This window comes from Ochotona curzoniae, unplaced genomic scaffold (genome assembly GCF_017591425.1).
Source record: "Ochotona curzoniae isolate NIBS_2020 unplaced genomic scaffold, NIBS_Ocur_1.0 scaffold_3223, whole genome shotgun sequence".
In the NCBI taxonomy this organism is placed as follows: Eukaryota; Metazoa; Chordata; class Mammalia; order Lagomorpha; family Ochotonidae; genus Ochotona; species Ochotona curzoniae.
In genome coordinates, this window is record NW_024467108.1 from 3,457,513 (window position 1) to 3,481,805 (window position 24,293).

The 24,293-nt window shown below is 47.9% G+C and overlaps 1 protein-coding gene across 1 annotated transcript in view; it reads right to left on the bottom strand.

The window, feature by feature from the left end:
* FAM168A (family with sequence similarity 168 member A) overlaps positions 1–24,293 on the bottom strand; it is a 174,662-nt gene that overhangs the window by 12,118 nt on the left and 138,251 nt on the right. Inside the window, exons 3-5 of the mRNA XM_040964279.1 lie at positions 10,978–11,058; positions 5,377–5,403; positions 740–865 (exon numbers count right to left, since the gene is read on the bottom strand). Coding sequence (XP_040820213.1) covers positions 740–865; positions 5,377–5,403; positions 10,978–11,058 — 234 coding nt within the window. The remainder of the gene's footprint in view (positions 1–739; positions 866–5,376; positions 5,404–10,977; positions 11,059–24,293) is intronic.

The window sequence follows — 24,293 nt, forward strand, 5'->3', positions numbered from 1 at the left end:
CTTCAAACACGACTAACCAATGTAGGTGCCAGTTCATGTTCTAATTGTTCCACTTCCAATCCAGCTCCCTGCTAATGTCCCTGGGAAAGCAGTGCAGCATGGCTCAAATGCTTGGGCCCCTGCACCCATGTGGGAGACCCAGAAAGGAAGGCATAGCCCTGGTCTTTGCATCTGTTTGGGGAGTGAACCAACAGGATGGAAGATCTGTCCCTCCTGCACCGCTCCGCAGACGTGTGACAGCCTGTCACTGTCTGGCCGGATGCCAATCTCCCGAGGCTCTCCCAATGCAGCCTCTGCAAGGGCAGGGTCTCAGGCAGGAGGCGATTCTGTGCCCCTTGGTAAGTACAGAATGGCACGTGTTTCGCGACTCTCATGGTGGGCTAAAGCTGCTGGTATCTAGTGAGCAGAGGCCAGGGATGCGGCCCCACAACAGGTGTCATTTGACCTAGATGTCAGCAGAACCAAGGCTGAGGGGCTCTGTGCTTGGGGAGGAGCTGAAGGCCCGCCAATCTCTGCTCTTTCCCTGGGACAGCTAAGAGCCCCTCCAGATCCCTGCCAGGTGGCTCTGCCGCTTCCTCAAAGCTGGGCATGTGAGCACAATGTCTGATCTCCCTCAAGATTAGCAGAACCACTGAAAACTGTTTAAATGCTAAATGTCTTTTTTATGAAGTTCCTTTTCATTTCTCCCTAAGAAACAAATTGGCGCTGAGCAAGGGGGACAGGAAGGAGCTGTATTTACTGAAAGCCGCAGAGGAGGCCTGGTAAGTTCGGTTCTCGGCGCCGGTGTCCACGGGGAGATGAAAGGTGCCTTCGGTGCCACAGGAAGACGAGTTCTGTGGCCAGGCCTGCTTCATCAGCAGCGTTGCTTAAGGGAAGACATGAGAATAGCATTAGGTAGAAGCAAGCAGTGGGCACCACCAACCACAGACACAAAGCGATGATCTTGTGCTGGACGGAAACACAGAACAACCCGAGGGGCCCAACCAGACGCACAGGGAGGCTCAGCCTCTGGGATGGAGAGGTGGGTTGGTAGGAGCGCTGCAGGGGGCTGCCACGTGAACTGACACCAGGGACACCTGAACTTGCACTGTGAGAATTAGGGTTTTCCAGCAACTACTAAAACCATGAAGCACCCTTGGTCATAGACTCTGGAATATTCCTCAGCCATTTTCTCATCAATGGGTATGCAACTTGGGGCACCTCTGATATCAGATGGGCACTCTATTTCCTCAGACATGGCCTCAGACATGGTCTCTCCACTGCGTAGAGAGACACCCACAAACAATAATATGTTCTGGGAATCTTGCCGACTGCTATCTTAAGCGGCTGAGTGGCGGCTGCAGCCATGTCACAGATGCAGTGTGTTGTTCCTACAGAGGCCGTGCCGCTTGCTCTTTTTGAAAACACGGCCAAGGCCAGACACTCCTTGGCATGGCCCTGACTGTATCTTACAGAAGTGTGATGGGGATACGCCTGGGGCAGCACCCCTAGGAATCAGAGATGGGGCAGGTGGGAGACGGGAAGCCCAGTGAGTGATCTGCAAACACTTTTCATGCTGACTCGGAGCTCAGATTGCAAAACTGAATGGGTTGGTCCTAATGAGGTTCCAGAAGTGGGACTGACTCCCAGTAACTTACCTTCATGACATGCTGAAGGGAAGGAGGAACTGGGGGCCCTGGGGTGGGAATGTCTGAACTTCTCAGACATTTCAAACCCTAAAGGTGAAATACTCTTGATCCAAAGTCAACATAAAAAGAAATGATGTTTCCAGTGTCCTTCCCGACTGAGATCTCGGGACACGGGCTGTCGCAGGCTGTCGCAGGGGCCGTCAGCAGCCCCGAAGCCCTCTGCGAAGGGGTTAAAGTATCTCGGGACACAGGCTGTCGCAGGGTGTCGCAGGGGCCGTCAGCAGCCCCGAAACCCTCTGCGAAGGGGTTAAAGTGAGGCAGCGTGAGCTGAGGCATGAGCGTGCCTACACTCTTACTACCGCCACCAGCACGAGGACGCCTGCCTCTGGAGAGCGCCACAGCCCCCGCCCCACCTGGGCACCAGGGCTGGCCTCCAGCTCCTTTAAGTACCGGGCTGAAGGGGGTATTGGACTCTGCTGGACCCAGGCTAGAAGTGTAGCTGTCGCAGGCAGATTCTAGGCTTGCATGAATGGATCTCAGTATATACAGTGGATGCTGAGAAATGAAGAAATCATGGGCAGGAAAGGCACACGGTGAGGAGCATTCTGGCTCAAGCAGTGACGCCTCAGTGGAATCCCCTCAGGGTTCCAGGCCCACCAGGCGGGGCACACACCACGGGAGAAGGCACCTCGGTCTGTTCCTGGTCTCCAGTGAGGCGGCAGGAGAGGAATAAAACTCTGAAGTGTCCAAAAAATGCTGTAATGCCCAAACTGAGGATGTGCCACTCTGTGGGCCCGTGGAACGGCTCCCAGAAGCACAGAGCTCTGCAGCTGAGGAGCCCTCCAGGGAGCAGGAGGCCGGCACTGGCTCGTGGGATTCAGAGGTTCCCTGTCTTCTGAGTTTTTGCCCCCAAGTGGCATACACTTTGCCATGACTGATAGTAACCTGAAGAGATGGGACAGTTACATAAGTAAGAATCTACCAAAAAGAGTGACTGAGGCTGCTACTGCACTCAGCACTGCGGGTAGGGGTGGGCCACGGGACAGGGACACACTGAGTCACAGTCACGGCGTACACAGTACTTATGGTCTAGCTGGGGATGCAACACAGCCACACGCCAACCAGGGAGTGAACAAGACAGCGCGACACACAGCGAGACGCGATCCGCAGGAACCAGGAAAGCAGCATATGTGGTTGTGCCTCGGCTAACATGCTTTCTGGTAGCACATTTTTTGTACTGCTTTGTGTATCTAAATGATTTCAATAAATATGAAAACTAGCTGTGAACTTGACCTCATTAATTATTGGTAGTAAGACTTTCTCAGTGGACAATTCTAAAAAGCAATCCATTCTGTGGGGACTCACCACTCAGAGCTAAGCTGTGGAATGCAGCCAATGTCAATGGAAGCTTCTAGAGGCAAGCTGACAAGCAAAGGCTGTGACAGGCATGCCCAGTCCTAGAAGTGCTTTTTGTAGTGACCTCATCACTAAGTAAACATGAAATCCCTACAGAAAACCTTGTCAGCTATACCCTCCATCTAGGGCGCCTAGTGTGCTCCACTCACTGTGTGTGTGAGTGAGATCCCTTGGTTGAGAGGGGCAGAGTGACGGGGCCATGGCCAAGTGCTGGATTGTTCACTCTCCCGGATACAGGGCTCTGCGCCTGCTGACATGTGAATAGTCTGTTAAGCACACTAACAAGGCTGAGAGGCAGCAAGGGACCATCATCCTGATCACAGACTGAGGCAAGAAAGCAGAGTGCCAGCCTGGGCTTGGCCTTGTGTGAGCTGTGGGACCCTGGGCAAGTCGCTCAACCTTTCCAAGCTTTCATTTTGTTGTTCTGAAAATGGCAATGACCACTGTGCCCTGAGGCTTTACAGAGCTGCAGTGGAAGTGGCGTGAGCCTGATGCTTCTACTTCTGGGACCTGGCTGCTCGTCTACCTGCCGCTGTGCATGGCTCCTGTTTAAAGCGTTCAGCTCTGGAGCAACTACCTCCTCACTGTGCGTTTACTATTAAACCTGCACCTTCCCACCTCCAACCTGTAGCCACAGTCACATATCAAAAATTGAACCCAACCACAACTCCTCCTTTCTCAACATTCACAGGCTTAAGTCAACTCCCTGTGCAACATTTAAGTCCCCCTGGTCTGGTCCTGAGGATCAGGACCTGGACTAGACATCCTGTTCCCTCTCTCCCCACAGCCATGCAGACAGGCCTGGGTGCTTCACAGTCCTATGTCTGCACCACGCTGCTTGCTAGCCCCTGAATGCCTTCCCAATTCTACCTGCTCACCGTTGATTAATCCATTAGGCAAGTGCTGAAGGCTCGCTTCTACTACAATGTCTTCTTCCTGTTCTTAAACCAGAGCCTCCTCCTGCACCCTCTATTTGAGGGTACTTCAAGAGGTTTATGGGAAAATGCAGTTAAGAGATGTTTACTTTTGGTGGAAAATAGTCTTAAAATTCACGCATAGCGTTTTTAAAATATGCATTTTCCATCAACCCACTGAATCCCTCTTGCCATGAGCCCAGTCCTGGTGGTTCCTGGATGCCTCTGCACTTGATGGCTTGTCTGTCTCCCCACTAAATGAGGACCCCTTCTTCCTGATCTCTGTACTGCCAAAGGGGCCTGCTTAGGACTTGGCACAAAGTGGCCTTCAAGTAAAGTGCTCCATCCATTTATATGCTGTCCCTGAAAGGGGTAGGGAGCACAGGAGCCTCCCTGACTTCTTATGGAGACTTCTGTCCAACTACATTTGCTCTTATGCAAACCTATACTGATACCTCATAAACGGTAAGAAAACCAGACCTGTGACCTGCAAACATGGAATAATTAGTCAAGCTCTTTGCATTTAAAGGGATCTCAGTGGTTACGTGGAACAAAACCTCTTTCCCATGGCCTACAGACATTAGCAAGTTGCCCAAGATCACATAGCCCACAACAGGGGCGAGGGGAAATTACACAGCCCATCTCCTAAAGATGAGCCACTCACAAACTCAACTTCCAGCATTCAAATAGTTCAAGGCTGAGAAAGTGCAGGAGCTTTACAAAAACATTGTTGTAAGCGGCACAGCCCAGGTGAGGAGGGGGGGAAAGTGGCAAGTCCTTCCCATGGTCCCTTCCTGTCTGCAACAAGGACCTAGTCAAGTTATACAGCTGGGACCCTCACAGGTGCCTAGAAGTTCCTGTGGTGCCTTGGGCGTGGAGTCCACACTGCCTGGAGAACCAGCTGTGGTCCTCTGCCCATCAGCATGGTGGGTCCCCCTGCCTCCTCTCACCACCCAGGAAAATGTCCAGAGCCCGAGATCTGGGCTGAGGGAATAGACTGTGGTCAGCAGGTCTGTAAACACGTCACACTGCCAATGGAGAAGGAAAATCTGATACTGGGTCAGAGTGGGTTTTGGGGTTCTAATAGACATAATCCAGGGACCTTTCCATAGAGGAGCCATTAAGAGACCCTGGAACTTAACTTTTTTTTTTTTCCCACTTGGCAGTCTGATTAGGGTGAGAGCTGTTAGTGCATGGCCCCTCATTGCCACCCTAGAGTGATGGTTCGTGTGTGTCTCCAACCCATGATTTGCACCATCAGACATGTTCCTGCATGCTTCAGGAACTGCTGCTGAGCCACCTGCGGGGAGCCCAAGCCCAGGGGACGGGGGTTGGGGAGGAAAGGGGAGGAGCTACCATTGTTACAAGAGAACACATTCATAGGCTGAAATACAGATGAGGAAAAATAGCTCTCATACCATAAGCTGAATGCAGGAACTGAAACTCTGTTGGATAAAAACGTTAGTTGAAATTACCACTATGAATTGGTGTCAAGTTGTATACACTGTAGTTACAAAAACAGACTTTGTTCTAAGATAGCAGTTTCCCCTGGGCTGCACAGGAAACTAAATGAAGAGGGTGCCAAATGCATCTACTCTGGAAAGGGTAGCCGACTTGCCATCCAGGGAAGTCCACTCATTGTGGAAGGAGGGCTCTGTGGATGCCTGACCCAGAAGCTGACTGCATGTGAACAGGCCCAACCTCTTGCTCGTTCAAGATTAGCATACTTTTTATTTCTCCCCAAAACAACAGCAGGAACCTCGCACACGACGGAGTCTTTACACATTAGAGGAAATGATGAAACAAGCAACTCTGGCCTCACAGAATCTGTCTGTAAACTCTGACAAGGTCTGGTGTGGTGGCAGCCAGCAATGCCAGACTGGTGATACTGGCATCTCAGCCAGCAATGCTGGTTTGAGTCCCAGCTACCTGCTTCCCATCCAGCTCCTTGCTAATGTGCCTACCAGAAGCAGCCAAAGATGATAAGGTACTTTGTTGCAGCCACTTTGGGAGTGAACCAGCAGATGGAAGATTTTTCTCAGTCACTCTGCCTTTCAAATACACAAACCACAGACCAAGTAGAAGGGCTGGATCCTCTACCGAGGACTGTGTGCTGCTGTGGGGGAGCCCAGGGGAGGGTCACACAAGCCCGGGCTGCAGCCCAGCTTCACTGTGGGTCAGCTATTGAGCTCTGGACAATGTAGCCTGGAGGTGAGGCGCTTGAGCTCACGGAACGAAGGTCAGAAGCAATGAATGTGCCATGGGTTATGCAGAGGCTAGGACGTAGCAGGTGTTGGAAAACACCTTTCTTTCCCTTACTGCTCATTAGGTCTGTCCTCAGCAAGATGGGGAGAAAGTGCTTTATAGGGCTGCTTATGGAATCAAGTGAGATGACTGAGAAAAATGCTGTGTCAACAGCCTCTACTCACCAGCTTCCTGGTTCTCCTTCCTCTTATTTGGAAGGCAGATCACCACAAACATGAAAACCAAGTCCGGTGTGGAGCCTGCCTCCTGCGGAGCCCTGTGGCTATTAATCAAGAGCCCTGCACCACGGAGAACTTGGGCAGTCTCCCAACAGCCACCTGGCTTTCAGAACCAAGGAAAGAATGAAACAACCCCCAGGTCCTAGACAGGTGACATCCCGGAGTACTTGGAGCTGCTAAAAATAGCACTCTTGGAAGCAACTCCTTGGTCTCCTTGGAGCAGCTGAAAGACACTTACACCTGTGAGCTGGCTCCTTGGCAGGCACCTCCTCCTGCCGTGCAAGCTGGAGCTGGCTGACACTGTCCTCTCTGACCTTGAGCCAGTCCCTGCAGCAGCAGGCTTTGCTGCAGTCGGGAGCCCTGGGGCTGCAGAGGCCGGCATCCCACCATGTGGACCAGACCCAGGTAGGTGCCTGTGTGTATGTGACTCAAGGACGAAAGGCATCTTCCCAAGGTCACATCAAACAGCAGCAGGTACTGCTGCAACCTGACCCGCCCACTCCTGCTCTGGGGCTTCCAGCACAAATGTAACACTACCCTTTCACAGCTTTTCTGGGTTTCTGAGGAAAAAAAAGCCTTTAGCTTAGAAATATATTGCATTTCTACAAACATAAACTTCAGGGCTGGCACAGCAATTTGGCAAATAAAACCTCCATCTGCAGTGCTGGCATCCCATATGGGCACTGGTTTGAATCTCAACTGCTTCCCTTCTGATCTAGCTCCCTGCTAATGGCCTGGGAAATCAGTAATGTACAGCTCAAATGCTTGGGCCCCTGCACTCATGTGGGAGACCTGGAAGAAGCTCCTGGTTTCTGACCCACTGGCCTAGCTCCAGCTACTGTGGCCATCTGGGGAGTTAACTAGCAGATGGAAGATCTCTGCTTCTGCTCCCTGTGGTTCTGCCTTTCAAACATCCCGCCCTCCCCGCCAAAAAAAAAAACTTGCAAAAACAGGGAAAAAAAAACCCCACAAACTTTAGAGAAATCAAGTTACATGAGGATTTTTCTATTGTTTTGAAAGTTAAACTTAGGATTCTACACCCACTAGGAGCTTCCAAAACTGTCTCCCTCTGACCAGTCTCGGCCCTGTTCTCTGCGGCCTTTCCCTCTCTAGTCAAATGCCTCAGTTTTCCTCGGGCCCACTGCCCTTTCCTCAACTATAAATTGTGGCTAAGAACACACTGGGCGTGGAGAAGGTGGAATCTGCATCTTTGAACTACTTACCTAACTTCTCATAGTTTTTTAATTTTTCCCACTAGGATAATGAGTATAACAGCAATACAGATCTCAGATGTTTGATATAAAACAAGTTAATATCCATAAGGGGCTTAAAAATAGCATCCATACAAAGGAACCATTCAATAAATAGTACCCATTGGTTCCCTGTCTTCCCACTTCTTGCCAAAATGCTCCTAACACAACCCCACAAGAGCACCAGGAAAGTGCTGAAAATTATGAGAAACTGACCCAGTGCCGAGGATTGGAGCCTCCCCATCAGCCAGCCTCCAGCGTTGCCTGGCTGTGATAGTTTTGCTAACATCTGCTCCCACTCCTTTCTGTGAGGTACCTACCCCTTAACCTCTGCCTTTAATAACCTTCCCTCTGCCGACTCATCTTGGTCTCAGCAAATCCAGGTCACTGGCAAGAACTCTACTCTGTATTGGCACTTTATGCTAAGCACATCCACCAGTGCCCTTGGTCTGACAGCAAGAGCTGCCCTCCTGAGTAAGACACACCATGCACACCTGCCACTCAACCTCCCAGTGACAGAGACTCGTAAGTTCTGGCTTTCACTGTGCTGCAATGGAGTGAAGGTGGGGGGAGCACTGGCCCGGTCTGACATCACTTTTGTGCCTGATGCATCATCTCCTCCTGCTCCAAGTACTTCATCTGTCACACTCAGATCCAGGGAAAGCCCTATTCCAGCCCACAGTCCCTTTCATTTCAAGCCCCCGGGCTTTTTTGGAGGTCAAGCTTCCTGCAGGAGCTGACCTGACCTGCAAGGTCTACCTCCTTCCATGCTCGTTGCCTCTGGCTCCCTCCCTCCCCCTCCGACCGCTGGGTTCTTACAGTAAGCACCTTGAATCTGCCTCACTCCAGAGCCCCTCTGAACTCCTATAACATCTTCCCTAGCCTAGTTTTAGAGCAGCAGACAGCTTTCACAGTCAGCTCTCACAGCACTTACATTTAAATGACTATGTACACAGGAACCCTGGTGCAGGGAGCAGGTATTTGGCACAGTGGGCGAATGCCACCTGGGTGCCTGATTCCAGCTTCCTGTCAGTGTGCACCCTGGCTGGCAGCAGGGGCTTGGGGCCCTCCTCCCGTGCGGCCAGCTCTGGCTATTGCAAGCCTCTGAGAAGTGAACCAATAGAGACTGATCGCTTCCCTCTCAAATTAAAAAACAAAGCAAAACAAAACTAATGGAAAATGTATTGAGAAAAAAAAATTAGGCATGAACTTCCAACTTTTTTGGTATTCAAACTAATCTTTTAATTCCATTTTTACGAACTTCTTAATGTATAATTATATTGTAACAAGCCACCATCACTTTTAAGATAAAATTTCTCAAACCTGATTAATATTTTATCAGAGAATTTTGGTGTCTCTTTAGTATTTTTACCTATTTTTAAAAGTATATAAATGCCTGTGGAATTCACATCTATGGCAGTGCTCTGGGGATTAAATTCATTTGTTTGTATAAGATAGTTTTTAGTTGCCAAAGGAAAAAAGGACTTCTCTGCTAATTTTATGGTATGTACATATAAGTGAGATTATCACATGGCTCCTGCTTTAGAGATGGGAACTGGAGTGTCAGAGGGATCAGGTGACTGTAAGGTGCTAACCCAGGAGTGACAGAGGCCAGGCTCAAGGCCAGGCTGTCTTCTTGCAACGCCCCCACGAAGGGACTGGGGGCACCATGGGCACTGGGTGGGCACTACGGAGCATGGACCTGCCAAGTGCTCAGACGGAGGCCACCTCACTCGCTACCTTGCTCCTCCCCTACCTTCCTTTCAAAGAAGCAGGTTATTTACAGAATCTGGGGGGTCTTTTCAAGCTTCCTAATTCTATGCTAAACAAGAAAATGGTATTCAAGGGACTGCGGTTGTGTAGTAAGTTAATCCTCTGCCTGTAAGTACTGGCATCCCATATCAGTGCCTGGTTCGTGTCCTGGCTGCCCCACTTCTGATCTAGCTCTCTGCTTACGGCCTAAGAAATCAGTGGAGAAGGGCCCAGATCCTTGGGACCCTGCATCCACATGGGAGACCTGGAAGAAGCTCCTGGCTCCTGGCTACATGGCTACACCTCAGCTCTGACCATTGTGGCCATTTGGGAAGTGCAATGGTAGATGGAAGACCTCTTTCTGTCTCTCCTTTCTCTGTGAAAATTTACCTTTCCAATAAAGATATAATAAATCTTAAAAAAAAAAAAGGTAAATGGAATTCAAGGCATTTTTAAATGTACCCTACGCCTGTAGTTCACACTCACCCTGCTGCTCCGAGGGCCAGCCTTCAAGCAGCCTCTATGTGTGAGGCCTCCACAACGCTCTTGTTCACCTCGCCTGTCTGCACTCTGCTGCAACACCCCTCAGCCTGTGTGTGCTTCTCCCTCTGCGCCCAGTGCTGGTCACCCAGTGAAGCGCCCCTCTCCCACCCCTGGGCAGCCTGCTTTTCCCTCCTCTTCCTAACTGGGTTGCCTGTACTCACTGCTCTATGCTGCATAAACCTCATTCCTATTCTGGGTTTCCAGACGGTCTGCAAGCTAGAGTAGGCAAAGATGGCATCTTTCAGCTCCCCTATGTTGGGGAGAGGGTATTCAACAAATAACTCCAACTGAGGAGACGAAGAGGACCTTATAGAACAGCATCTGTCTGCGTGACACAAGGTAGGCTCTCAGAGGTGAGTCACCTGTCCACGGCCTTCTAATTAGCGAGCCGGGTAATGAGCATTTGAGCCCAGAACATTAAGGCATGGGCTGAGCATGGGCAGCAGGATCCATGGTAGGGCCTCAGCCGTGCTCCCGGCCTGGGACACTGTCACCATCTTTCAAGCCACTTCCATCGCTCTATAAGGAATGCTGGGCCTTCCCTAGTTTAGCAAAGCAAGTGTCTCATCTGAGCTGGAGGACCAGCCCTCTCCCTGGTGGCAAGTCTCTCACTCTTTCCAACCCGTGGCCAGGAGTCAGCTGTGGATGCATGTGTGTGTGTGTGTGTTTCCCAATGGCAGCCGCAGGGGAAACTGAGCAAAGACTGGATTCAGACATTGCTGGGAGGGCAGAACAGGTTCTGTGAGGAGGAGGCAAGTCTCGGGCCACCCAGCACAGGGGTAAGGGGTAATCTTCAGTCCCTGGGGAATGGAGGGACTCCCTGTCCCACCCACCCGGAGGCTGTGCAGCCCCAGTCCCTGGAGGGGATGCTCAGGAGAATCAAGGCCGGACAGGCTGAGCTCAGAGCAGCAGAGGACAGGACGAGGCCAGCAGGGCAGTTCTTGACCCAATCAGAGCCCCATTTATCACTGCCACCCCACTTTCTCCTTACCTGGAGCGTAACTGGGGCTATTGGTGGGGTATAGGCTGGGATTGTAGGCAGGGGCTGCGGCGGGGTAGGCTGTGGGATAACCTGCAAGAACACAAGAAAAGCTTCATTCAGCTGGGCAAGAAGAATAGCAGGTTTCTCAGGAAACTGAACCCATGTCTTAGGCTTGGCCTTCCGGCGTTTAGGGGTCCTTGGGGACAATGTATGCGACCGGCTTTCAGTCGCTCATGGGGGCCTCACCAACATGAAGACCCAAGATACACTGACGCTTCATACTATTTTTAACCAGTGATAGAAGAACTAGGTCTGCATCTGCACTATTAGAAAATGGAGACAATATACAAGTGTGTATGATAAAATGTAAATTTATTCCACATTTCTGGCTGAACATACTGTCCTCCCATAGGGTAACACTGCTGCTGCAGTCTGGCATCTCTCCAGATTTTCTCTCTCTTCAATGCACTGCAGTAAACAATTCACACGTTTCACAACACAGATTTAGGAGCATAATGATACTACCCTCCCTCCTGACTGCATCCCCACCCATCCTCTTCCTTATTTCCTTCTTCCAGTTTTTACAATGGCATATTCTGAGTTCACTTCACAATCATAGACTTAATACTCCATGAGGCAGAGCCTGGCATGATGGTTCAGTGGTTAAATCCTCACCTCATAACCACCAAGATCCCATATGGGCATCAGTTCTAATCCCGGCAACCCTGCTTCCCATCCAGCTTTCTGCTTGTGGCCTGGGAAAGCAGTCAAGGATGACCCAAAGCCTTGGGACCCTGCAACCCATGTGGGAGACTCAGAAGCGAGTTCTTTAGCCATTAAGCTACTGCGCTGGGCCCTATAATAAATAAATCTTTAAAAAAAAAACCCCAAAAAACAAACAAACAAACAAAAAAAACAAACCCAGGCCCGGTGCAGTAGCCTAGCAACTAAAGTCCTCATCTTGTAAGTGCCAAGATCCCATATGGGTGCTGGTTCTAATTCCAGCAGCCCCACTTCCCATCCGGCTCCCTGCTTGTAGCCTGGGAAGGCAGTAGAGGACGGCCCAAAGCCCTGGGATCCTGCACCTGAATGGGAGACCCAAGAAAGGTTCTTGACTCCCGACTCCTGGCTTCGGACTGCCTCAGCCCTAGCCATTGTAGCCACGTAGGAAGTGAATCGGTGGACAGAAGATCTTCCTCTCTGTCTTTCCTCCTCTCTGTATATATCTGATTTTCTAATAAAAAATAAATAAATCTTTAAAATAAATAAAGCCCTACTATTCCTCAGGGTTATAGAGAAAGGCTGCGAACAATAATCACATCCCAGAATGTCAATCTTGTGTATGTGAATTACATTTTGGCACAGGGCACGGGTTACCACAGATCAGAGACCAGTTATCACACATATTTTTGCTTATTTGTCACTAATAAGTATAATGGCTTTCAACCGCATCCATTTAGTTGCAAAAGACAAGGTTTCATTTTTCATGGCTGAGTAGTATTCCAAAACAGGCTCTTCACCCACCCCCTTTAAGATTTTATTTCTTTGAAAGGCAGAGTATCAGAGAAGGAGAAACAAAGATCTTCCCTTCAACCGGTTCACTCCCCAGTGACCACAATGGCTGGAGATCTTCCAGGCAGAAGCCAGGAGCCAGACACCTCATCTGGGTCTGTCACATGGATGCAGAGGCCCAAGCATTTGAGCAATATTCTGCTGCCTTCCCAGGGGCATTAGCAGGGAGCTAGGTTGGAAGTAAAGCAGCCAGAACTCAACTATTACCAATATGGGATGTTAGTGTTGCAGGTAGCAGCTCATCCTGATATGCCACGACTCAAACCCACTATGTTACATATTCTTCAACACAATGAAACAGTGCCTGGCATGGTGGCCTAGCAGCTAAAGTCCTCGCCTTGAATGCGCTGAGATCCCATATGGGCACCGGTTCTAATCCCAGCAGCCCCCTTCCCTTCCTGCTTCCTGCTTGTGGCCTGGGAAAGCAGTCAAGGATGACGCAAAGCCTTGGGACTCTGCACCCACTTGGGAGACCTAGAGGAAGTTCCTGGCTCCTGGCTTTGGATCAGTGCAGCACCGGCCATTGTGCTCACTTGGGGAGTGAATCATTGGACAGAAGATCTTCTCTGTCTCTCCTCCTCTCTGTATATCTGATTTTACAATAAAAATCTATCTTAAAAACAAAACAAAACATGATTGAAAAACTAAGGTTAGGCAAGGCTGAAGCCAGGAGCCCAGATCTCCAACAAGGTCTCCCATGGTGGCTTATTGGGGATCTAAGTGCTCCAGCCATTATCTGCTGCCTCCCAGCATGGGCATTAATAGGAAACTGGATGGGAAACAGAGAAGCTGAAACTCAGCCAGGTGCTGTGAGGTGTTTCGTCCCCAGTGGCACTGTCACCACCATGCTGATGCCTGCCCCATGCTTAGCCTTTAAACCAGGCTATGCTTCACAACAGCTATATCCCATGAGTCCTAGCCAGCACTGTGCAGCTTCTTCAAGGTTGGTTATTTCCCCTTTTGAAAAAACTACAGACAGCAAAGCAGGTGTGAAATGATATAGCACTGTGGTTTTGATCTGTATTCCCCAACGACTGGTAAATGTTGAATATTTTTCATGTGTTTATTTGGCCCTAATTTGTCTTTCCTTGGAGAAATATGATTCAAATAATTTGCCTATCTTTAAATTCAGTTGTCTGTCTTTGTTGTTGCACTGTAGGAGTTATTTATAGCTTGGTACATCAAAAATCCATTAAAGGGCCTGGCACGATAGGGTAGTGGTTAAGGTCCTCGCCTTGCATGAGCCAGGATCCCATATTGGCGCTGGTTCTAATCCCGGCAACTCTACTTCCCATCCAGCTCCCTGCTTGTGGCCTGGGAAAGCAGCCAAGGACAGCTCAAAGCCTTGGGACTCTGCACCCATGTAGGAGACCTGGAAGAGCTCCTGGCTTCAGATCAGTGCAGCTCTGGCCATTGTGGCCACTTGGGAGTGAATCATCAGATGGAAGATCTTCCTCTCTGTATCTCCTCCTCTCTGTGTGCCCACCTTTCCAATAAAAAAAAAAAAACTTAAAAATGCATTGATTTAAAATTTAATTTTTTTAATAAAAATAAAATTTTATTTTCTGTGAACTTTTCTGAGGAACCCTCGCCTATTCTGAGTACTAACTTTTATCAGCTATGTGCTTTACAAGTATCTTCTCCTGTTGCATGGGCTGCTGCTTCACTGCTTGAGCCATCACTGCTGCCTCCCAGGGAGCGTTCCGGCAGCAAGTGGACACTGGAAAAGGGCCTTGAATGCAATTCCAGATGCTGAGATCTGGAATCCGGAAGTAAGTGCCATCCTCATTGCTGAGCCAAATGCCCACGCCTGAAATTCACTTCTGCAATAGCTAAAAATCGTTGAAACTATAAATATATAAATCTTTGGCTGCAACTCTGTTTTTTCAAGGATGAGTTCTAAAAATAAGATTTCTAGGTCAAAAGGTAAGGCTATTTTTGAAGTCTATCCATTAAACAAACAGTAGCTCTTCATGCCAGCGCTGAGACTCCCATCAGTGAGTAATAGCAGGATCCCTGCCCTCAGGTGGCTTCTGTTCTGGTTCACTGAAACAAACAAGGCCTTAAATGCTGAGGAAAGTCCTCAGAGTTTGCATGCTAAGCAGGAGAATCAGGAGTTGGTTGAAGGAAGTGCTTGGCAGACAAAGGAAACAGACCATGCCGAGGCCCTAGGCTGGAAGCGTGGGATGGGGACTCAGCAGAACAGCTAAGCAGCCAGGGTGGCAAGAGTGGGACAGGTGAGAGGATAGCAGTAGCAGTGGAGGGCAGGGAGATAAAGGGCTGTCCAGCTCTTGTAGGACTGCAGACTTTCATTCTGAATGAAATGTGAAAGCACCCCAGTGTCTTCAGCAGAATAATAATATGATGTGACTTGGGTTTGAAAAGTCACTTGGACTGCAGTGCTGAAACACTCCAGTAGGGGTGGGAGATACTTTTTTTTTTTTTCCTGCCATGGGCCACTTGGATATTTACAACATTATTTGTGGGTCAAACAAAATTATCAACTTAAATGATAACCTGTTATAGATGGACTAGATTTTAAGTTCCGCCTGCAATTGTTTGGCGGGGCCAGACCAAACTATTTCACAGTCCTTATACAGTCCATGGGCCAGACATTACCCATTTATGTGAGGGAACAAAGATTGAGACGCAAACAGAACAGGAGGGAGGCTACTGCAAGCCTCTGGCCACAGGGGCTGGGGCTCAAACCAGGACAACAGCAGTGGAGGCGATGAGCATGACAGGCTAAGAGTTTGCACTGCAAAGATCATCATCTCTGTGTGCCCAGCAGTCTGTGAGTACAGGTCTCACTGTTCTCCACAATTTTTAAATGCTCATTGGTATTCTGAACAACAATGGAAAGCTGGTTTTAAAAGCCAAAGATTAAATCCCTAAATCCTCTTTGGGATTTGTAAATATGAAAGCGTTAATAGTGTATATTTGTTAATATGCTATTCCCTAAAGCCTTTCCAACTCCAGAGAAAAGTCATCTTTCTTTACCCCTCAATCGTGTTTAGATTTCAGAAGAGAGGCGGCGGACTGTTGTCTCTTAATTAGCAGTCTGGAGGGGTGTCGCGACTTGAGAAGGCAGGGGCCTAATCTGGAAAGCCAAGTGACTAAGCAGCATGACCGAACTACAGATTTAGCATCTGGGGAGAGATGACCTTTTACTTTTGCAGCAATTACAGGATCTTCCTTCAATGCTTCTAAGCAGAATTATTTTTAACTCACTTGAATTGGTAGATACAGGGTATCTCAAAGTTCTTGGGGGAAAAAAAAAGGAATCATAAGACATAAGTTAGTTTGTTTTTAAAGGAAGAGTGACAAAGGGAGAGGGGAGAGACAGAAAGGTCTGTCTTCTTTTCCCTAGGTCGCTGGTTCCAGGAGTCTGGAACTCCATCTGGGTCCCCCATCTGTGTGACAGACAAGAACATTCTCTCCCCTACTCCCCCGGCCCTGTCTTTTACACAATTTACTTACTTAAAATGCAGAGTGACAGAGAGATCTTTCATCCTTGGATTCACTCCCCAAATGGCACAATAGCCAGGGCTGGTCTAGGGTGGAGTCAGGAGCCCAAATACTTGGACCGTTTTCTGCTGATTTCCCAGGAGCATTAGCAGGGAGCTGGATAGGAAGCAGAATAGCCAGAACTTGGACTGTTGCTCTGATATGGATGCCAGTGTTACAGTGCCAAGCTTAACCTGTCGCTCCATGGCACCAGTTCCAGACAAGTACCTCCTAGGATGTTTAGTACTTTAAAAAATTATTTTCTGGGCCTGACACGATAGTGTAATGGTTAAGGTCCTCGCTTTGAACACTCCGGGATCCCATATGGGTGCCGATTCTAATACTGGCAGCTCCGTTTCCCATCCAGCTCCCTGCTTTGGGCCTGGGAAAGCAGTCAAGGACGGCCCAAAGCCTTGGGACCCTGCACCCGCGCAGGAGACCCGGAAAGAAGTTCCTGGCTCCTGGCTTCGGATAGGCGCAGCAGTGGCTGTTGTGGTCACTCAGGGAGTGAATTATCGGATGGAAGATCTTCGTCTCTGTCTCTCCTCTCTGTACATCTAACTTTGCAATAAAATAAATAAATCTTTAAAAAAATTATTTTCTTTCACACTCCACTTTTTGTTATCTATCTGAATGCAGAGACAGAAAGCTTCTACCTATTGATTCACTACTCCCCAAACACCCAACAATGGCCAGCCTGGTGTCAGTCAGGCTAAAGCGGGGAATCTAATCCAGATCTCCCATGTTGGCAGGAGGAACCCAGTAACTCGAACCATCAGCTTTGCCTCCCAAGGTCTGTATTAGCAGGAAGGTGAGTCAGGAGCCAGATGTGGGTACCAACCCTTGGCACATCAGTATGGCATATGAGCACTCCAACCAGCATTTCATTGCTAGGCTATAGGCCCATCCATCACCTAATATTTTCACTGTACTTTTTATATATGCAGCTATGTTTAGATTCACAAACATTAATCATTGTGCTAGCACTGCCTACAGTATTCAGTACAGTAACATGCCATACAGGTTTGGAGCATGAGAACAATAGGTTAGCCTACACAGCCTTGGTGGGGAGCAGGCCATACCATCTAGATCTGTCTAAGTATATTCTATGATGCCTACCACCTGTCCTTAGGGGATACATGGCTGCTATACTTGTTCACCTGATAACAGCCTACATCCCTAAACTAGTACATAAGTGTCCAGGGAAACTTGCTTGTTTGTGATTATTCCCTGTTGGAAATCTCCAAATAATCCAAAAACTGTCCCACAGGCCCCATCACGTGAGCAGAGGATATACCAGGTCCCTGTCTGCCTAGAGCTGACCAGATCTGCTAGAGCTCGAGTGGTAAAGTGCAGAGTTGAAAGAACTCAGCACACATATGCCAATCACTGCTAATAGTAAGATGGTGCCTATTTTTCATGATCCTTAAATCAACTTAACCATTTTTTTAAACTGGAAAGGCAGATAGGATTTACTGAGAGTACAAGAGAAAGACCTTTCATCTGCTGATTCACTCCCCAAAAGGCCTCAATGTCCAGAGCTGAGCTGATCCGAAGCCACGAGCCAGGAGCTTCTTCTGGGGCTCCCACATGGGTGCAGAAGCACAAGGCTTTGGGCCATCCTTGACTGCTTTCCCAGGCCACAAGCAGGGAACTGAGTGGGAAGTAGAGAAACTGGGACACAAACCAGTGCCCAAATGGGATCTCAGCACTTGCATTGGGAGGATTTAGCCTTTGAACCATTGCACCAGGCCCCAATCAAGCTGACTTTGGGCAAGTGAGCAGTTCAAAGGTGAAGTGACTTGGCCTAAGAGGACTCAGCAAGTCAAAGATTTGGGAAAGATATCTGAAAAGCAGTGTCTCTTCCACACTATGTCTTGATCCTTAGAAAGAAGCTTCCTTTCCCATTTATACTTTTTGATGGCCAAGAGTAAAGAGGGTAAGTGAACATAAGAGAATCTTTTCTCTTTTATATCTGAAAGGCTGCAGGAGAGAGTAGTTTTTCTTGGATTTTTTTGTGTACATATAAATTGCTTTAAGAGATGTCAATAGAATCTAATCCTCTTTTCTTGTTGTTACTAGGATTAGGACTAAAGAAACAGAGCTATTTGTTGAGTATCATTGAACCTGAAAATTACTTGCCACAGAAGTCAGGGGACTATTTATGAAACTTCTCTTTTAGAGCTAAAAATAACAAAGTACCAAAAAGCTGGGGAGGAAGAGGGACTCACTCCCTGACACAGGAAGGCAAAAAGGGTTGACTGCTTTGGGAAGGGGCATCAATAAGAAACCTGTCTACCATGTGACCAATACCAAAACAAACAGAGTATGTTTTTGAGAAAGAAGAGAGTAAGACAACAAATGTAGTTTTTAATCTGTATTTTGAGGCATTGTGCTAAGATTCCTCTGTCTGATGAATCTTCACCCTAACTAAGAGGTGCATTCCAAGTTGAAGCTTACAGGTGAGGTAATGGTGCTGGAGAACAAGATTGAGGCTGCAGAGTAAAGGGCGTTCACACCTACCGACCCCCACACCTTTCCTCCAAACACAGGTCTTCTCAGACCCAACACTCATCGCTGTCACTTCCAAAGCCAGGGAGAACAGGAAATGACTCTGGAAAGTCAATTTGGTCAAAGATGGTTTTTTGTTTTTAACTATTCCACTTCTGCTCAGTGTTCTAATACAGGTCATAGTGATACTATTGAGAAGCATCACAGGCGCCCAATTGCAAAGCTGGAAGAGGTATTAGAGGTGACTAAGACCAATTTGTCGTGCAGCACAGGAATACCGTGTGATGGCTTGCACGGCTGGTCTCAAGCCTCTGCCCACACCACTTCTATGCACTATGCTCAAAAGCTCTTCCATCAGTCGGTCAGGTGCTTTCTGTTTGAATGTTGCTGGTTAGGATTTTTATTTTTAAGGATTTATTTTATTTTATTTTATTTTATTTGGAAAACCAGATATACAGAGAGGAAAAAGAGAAGATCTTCCATCGTTGATTCACCCCCTAAGCAGCCCCAATGGACGGAGCTGAGTCAATCTGAAGCTAACAGCCCGGGGCTTCTTTCAGGTCTCCCATATCCTTGGCCATCTTTGACTGCTTTCGCAGGCCACAAAGCAGGGAGCTGGATGCGAAGTAGGGCCACCAGGATTAGAACCAGTGCCCATATGGGATCCTAGCGCATGCGCGGCAAGGACTTCGGTCGCTAGGCTGTGCTGCCACTCCCCCTTTTTAAAAGAGTTATTATTATTTTTTTTTAAAGGCAGAGTTACAAAGAGAAGGAAGGTCACACAGACAGAGAGGTCTTCAATCCACTGGTTCACTCCCCAAATATCTACAATGGCCAGGCTCGGCCAGGCTGAAGCCAGGAGCTTCTTCTGGGTCTCCCATGTGAGTACAGAGACCCAAAGGCTTAAGCCAACCTCTATTGCTTTCCCAGACCATAAGCAGAGAGCTAGACTCAAAGTGGAGCAGCCAGGACACAAACCAGCATCTACATGGATGCTGGTGCTACAGACAGAGAATTAGCATGCCACACTATGTGCCAGCCCCTCTTTCTAGCTTGTTTACTCTTCTGCTGATGGTCCTCTTCTCCCTGATTTTTAAAAAATTTGGTTGGGGGTTGGCATTGTGGCAGTGTGTTAAGCTTCCACTTATGATGTCAGTATCTCCTATCAGAGCACTGGTTCAAGTTCCTGCTGTATATATCCTCCCCCTCCATATTAAATGCACTGGGAAGGCTCCAGGCAGCCTTAGGGTTGCAGAATGGAGTTCTGGGCTTGTAGCCTAGTCTCAGCTGTCGTGGGCATTTGGGAAGTGAACCGGAAGTGAACCAGTAAGTGGAAGATAGATACACCTCTCTCTCTCACTCTCTCCCTCCCCTTTCCCGTTTCTCTCTTTCAAATCGATAAACTTTTACTTTTTCAAAATTGAACTGACCTGACAAGTCTCTAGATTAGTGATCAGTGAAGGCCTAATGTGACTTAACCCAGATTTCTTTAGCAGTAGCATCAGAACACTTAACATCCAGTAAAAGTGCCAAACCAGAGTTCACTAGAGTACATAGCTGAATGGGAAAAAAATTTAGGTTAAATTCAACCACATAAATCAGAGAATGTTGGGGTGTTATCGGAATACTAAGGAGGGAATGTTATCATAAGACTGGGGTCCAGGAGAGCTGGGGATGGTTTCTCAGTGGAAAGCATTGGAGCTGGCACCACACAACAGCCAGGAGAAGTGGGTCAGAGATGGGGGGCGGCGGCAAAGACACACACACACACCCATTCCGGGCATAAAGGCATAAGTGTGTGTGATGCAACAGGAACACAGCAATAGTACAGGATTACAGTTGACAGCATAAGGGGGAAGTGGTAGGAAACAATCAAAAGGTAGATTAGGGGACATACTGTGCAGGGATTTGAGTGCCAGGCTAAATGATGGGATTTATTAGTAAATAGGAAACCACTGGAAGGCTTTAAATTGAGGAGTAATAAATTCTATATTTGACAAAGATGTCTCTAGCAGAGTTGTGGTCAGGGTTCTGAGTGGGCAAGGTCAGAGGAGGTAGGCCCTGACAAGAAGTAAGGACAGTGGCAGTGGGATGGAGGAGACAGGGCCACCACACTGGTGCTCGGAGGACACAGACTGTAACAAATAAACCTGAGAGCCAGACCACAGTGTTAGTGCTCCAAGTGTGTAGACACAGAGTCAGACCAGAATTCTGCAGGCTCTCCCCTTCTTCAATAGGCAGAAGGAAAGAGAATCATGTCCCTGGGTATTGAAGGAAAAAATGCTTGCATTGGAATCCCTGGCTGGGAGGCCTGGCAGCTGAGGTCTGAAACAGCAAGAGGGCAGGTCTGTCCACAGGACCTGGGTCTGAGCTGGCCTACACGGTGGATGCAAGGCCTGCCCACTGTGCTCCCACTGATGAGCCCCAGGGAACTACAAAAGGCAGGAACTGTTCTCGGGGAGAGCAACACCCACTGAAGGAATAAGAAAAGGGGCACCACTGGATACCAGGCAATCAGCTAGGCCCCAAGGGGTTTGGCATCTTCAGCTAGAGTTCAGACCCAGCCACTTCCAGCTCCCTGCCTGCTCTGAGTGCCGGCAGGGCACAGCTGGAAAAGCCTGAGCAGGCCCCCTCCTTCAGAGGAGAAGCAGTACTAACAGAAAGATGAATACAGAGGCTTCATAGGGAATTGCATAAGGCCAAATCTGCGCTGTTCCTCAGGGGCAAACATTCCGGAACCAATCTACAAATATCTTTGTAGTTTGATGCCTGATGGGAGACACTCTAATGGGGAATTTGTGGTCCTGTCAGTTTCCATCTTCCCTCCCAACATACATTATGGTGGCATCTTCTGTTTCCCTGTATCCACAGGCACATGGTCAGCTGGCAGGTGCGCAGCACTGGCCACGCTGCAAGTGATGTTCCCTGAGCTCTGGGCCTTTATGCTCTAAGAACAAATAGAGAGTAAGGAGAATTCTGCACCCTGATAATGTGGATCATGAATCCCTCTCCCTGCTGTATGAATTCACTCTTTCATTTTATTGTTCTGTTGAAAGAGATCTGGCAAAGGAAAAATCTTGCGCAAAATCTTGGTACAAAATGAACCAAGTACATAGACATAAAACAAATATTAACCTGAATACTTAATCTGTGGTGGTTTGAGAATGAATACAAAATGCCAAGATGTAGTGCTTGCTTTTCTTAAACTCACCAATTTTAAAAAAGGAAGAAATAGGCAGCTCAGTGAGACATATATTACATATTTCAAAATTCTTTACAATAAAACATCTTTCAATTTAATTTTTATGGACTTTCATGCAAAATTTCTAATATAATATCCAAATATCATAAATATCTATCTAAATATCAAAATTACTTAGCACAAGTGGCAGGTACCTCAGTAAGTGTTAGGTCTTAACCTATATTGCTTCCATACATTGAAGTAGTTGTATGCAGTCATGGATTTTAAGATTATTTAGTGAAAATCTTCCAGAGCCTCAATCACATGCCTTCTCTCTTACCTTACACAGCTGGTGATACCTAGGTCTGCTACTGTTTGGCCAAATTCAAGCTGAACAAAATCAAGTGGTTTTTTTTTTTTTTTTCGTTTTTTATTATCATGTCTTTGAGAATCTTTACATAGTTAATTAGGGTAAAAAGGTTCAAGGACTAGGGCCAGGCGGCATGGCCTAGCGGCTAAAGTCCTCGCCTTGAACGTGCCGGGATCCCATATGGGCGCCGGTTCAAATCCTGGCAGCTCTACTAACTGTCCAGTTCCCTGCTTGTGGCCTGGGAAAGCAGTCGAGGATGGCCCAAAGCCTTGGGACCCTACACCCGCATGGGGGACCGGTAGAGGTTCCTGGTTCCCAGCGCAGCACTGGCTGTTGCTGCTCACTTGGGGAGTGAATCATCGGAAGGAAGATCTTCCTCTCTGTCTCTCCTCCTCTCTGTACATCTGCCTTTCAAAAAAAAAAAAAGCTTAAAAAAAAAAAAAAAGAAAAAGATCAAGGACTATACAAAATCGGGTAAGACTATTATTTCCGGGAAGAATCAAGATGGTGGAATAGGAAAAACATTTAATCAGGATGAAGCAGAGAGGACATATTTCAGGAAATAGGAAAGGACAGAAAAACAGCAGAGGGGTAGCTGGAGACTGACAGACACAGGAAAGCAGCGGGCACAGCAGTGTGCTGTTGCAGTGAATGATATTCCACCACAGTGATCAGAACTCCACCAGCAACTGGAACTCCACCAGCAACCAGGTGGGAAGGGACTTTCACTGGAAGCTTGGGAGGTGAACCCAGACAAAGAACAGTCCATCCTGCTGGTCCGTTTGATTTGACCAGGAGCAGAGACAGAGCAGCAGATCTCAGACAGACCGTGCGAAAACAGAGTGGATTTCATAGCCCAGTCAGCTCCCTAGAGCTGAACTGGGCGCCATTTTGCGTAATGAGGCAAAGGCAAGGGAAAGGACTGAGCATGCTCTGAGCTGGGAGTGAGCTCATTTCTGACTCGGTGAACTGCATTGACGTGGCATTCTATGGGTTCCACCCAATATAAGTCTGGGTAGCCCTCAGATCTGACAGCCAGCAGATCAAGAACTGTAGTGGTGGTACGTCAGGTGCCATTTTGCGCAGTGTAGTAATAGTTTTGGGACTGCAGGGGACAACAGTGAACTGTGCATGGGCTGTGTTCATGAGAACTGGCTGAGGTCCGTGGTTAGCACTGGTCCTGCAGGAAAATAATACCGACTGTGGCATCATACTGGTCAAAATAGGTCTATGTGGCACCCAGACCTAACATCTAACAGGTCCTGACAAGATCAGCATCACCAACAACCTAACTATATATAGAATACCTGGTGTCTCTAATCCTGGGACCTGCTGTAACCAGAAGTGGGAGAAAGGTTGCAGAGACAACAGTGCAGCCTCAGCACTGTATCACAGCAGGTGGAGAGTGGTGAGCCAAGAGCTGCGGGTGTGGAGACCATGGTGGAAACCTGACATAAGAAACCAGAGCTGAAACTCACTGGAGGTGGTGGCACAAGTGGCTGCAAACAAAAAGTTGTGTACCAACTGCAATAAGTAAAATCAAACTGTAGACCTGTGCGTGACGCAGCTTAGAAACCTGCCCCAAGGAGAAGACTCTGATAACCAGAAGTACAATGACATAGAGCAAAAGAAGAGACAAAGGCACAATGAATATTACTGAAACTCCCCTGCAAAGGAGTAAAACCCTAGGCCAACCTCAGAGTTAACTGAGGAAGACATCGAGAAAATGGGGGACAAAGAATCCATAAGACTCATTTTAAAGAATCTGATCAACAATGAGAAGCTCATGCAAGAGTTCAAAGAATTTAAGGAAGCAATAAAGCAAATCAAGGCTGATATATCAGAAATTAAGAACACAGTAGAGCAAATAAAAGTGCAGTGGAGAGTCTCCAAAATAGAATGAAGGAGGCAGAAGAAAGAATCTCAGAATTAGAAGATATTTTCTGTCACCAGGGGGAAACAAACAAAAAGCTGGAAGCAGAGCTGAATCAGGCCAAAAAAAGGATTCAAGAATTGAAAGACACTATTAAGGGGCCAAATGTAAGAGTTATGGGAGTCCCGGAAGGTGCAGAAAGAGAAGCTGAGATTTGCAAATATTTTTAGTGAAATAAAGGAAGACTTCCCTAATCTGGAAAAAGAATTGGGAAACAACATCAGGAGGGGCACAGAACTCCTAACAGGCTT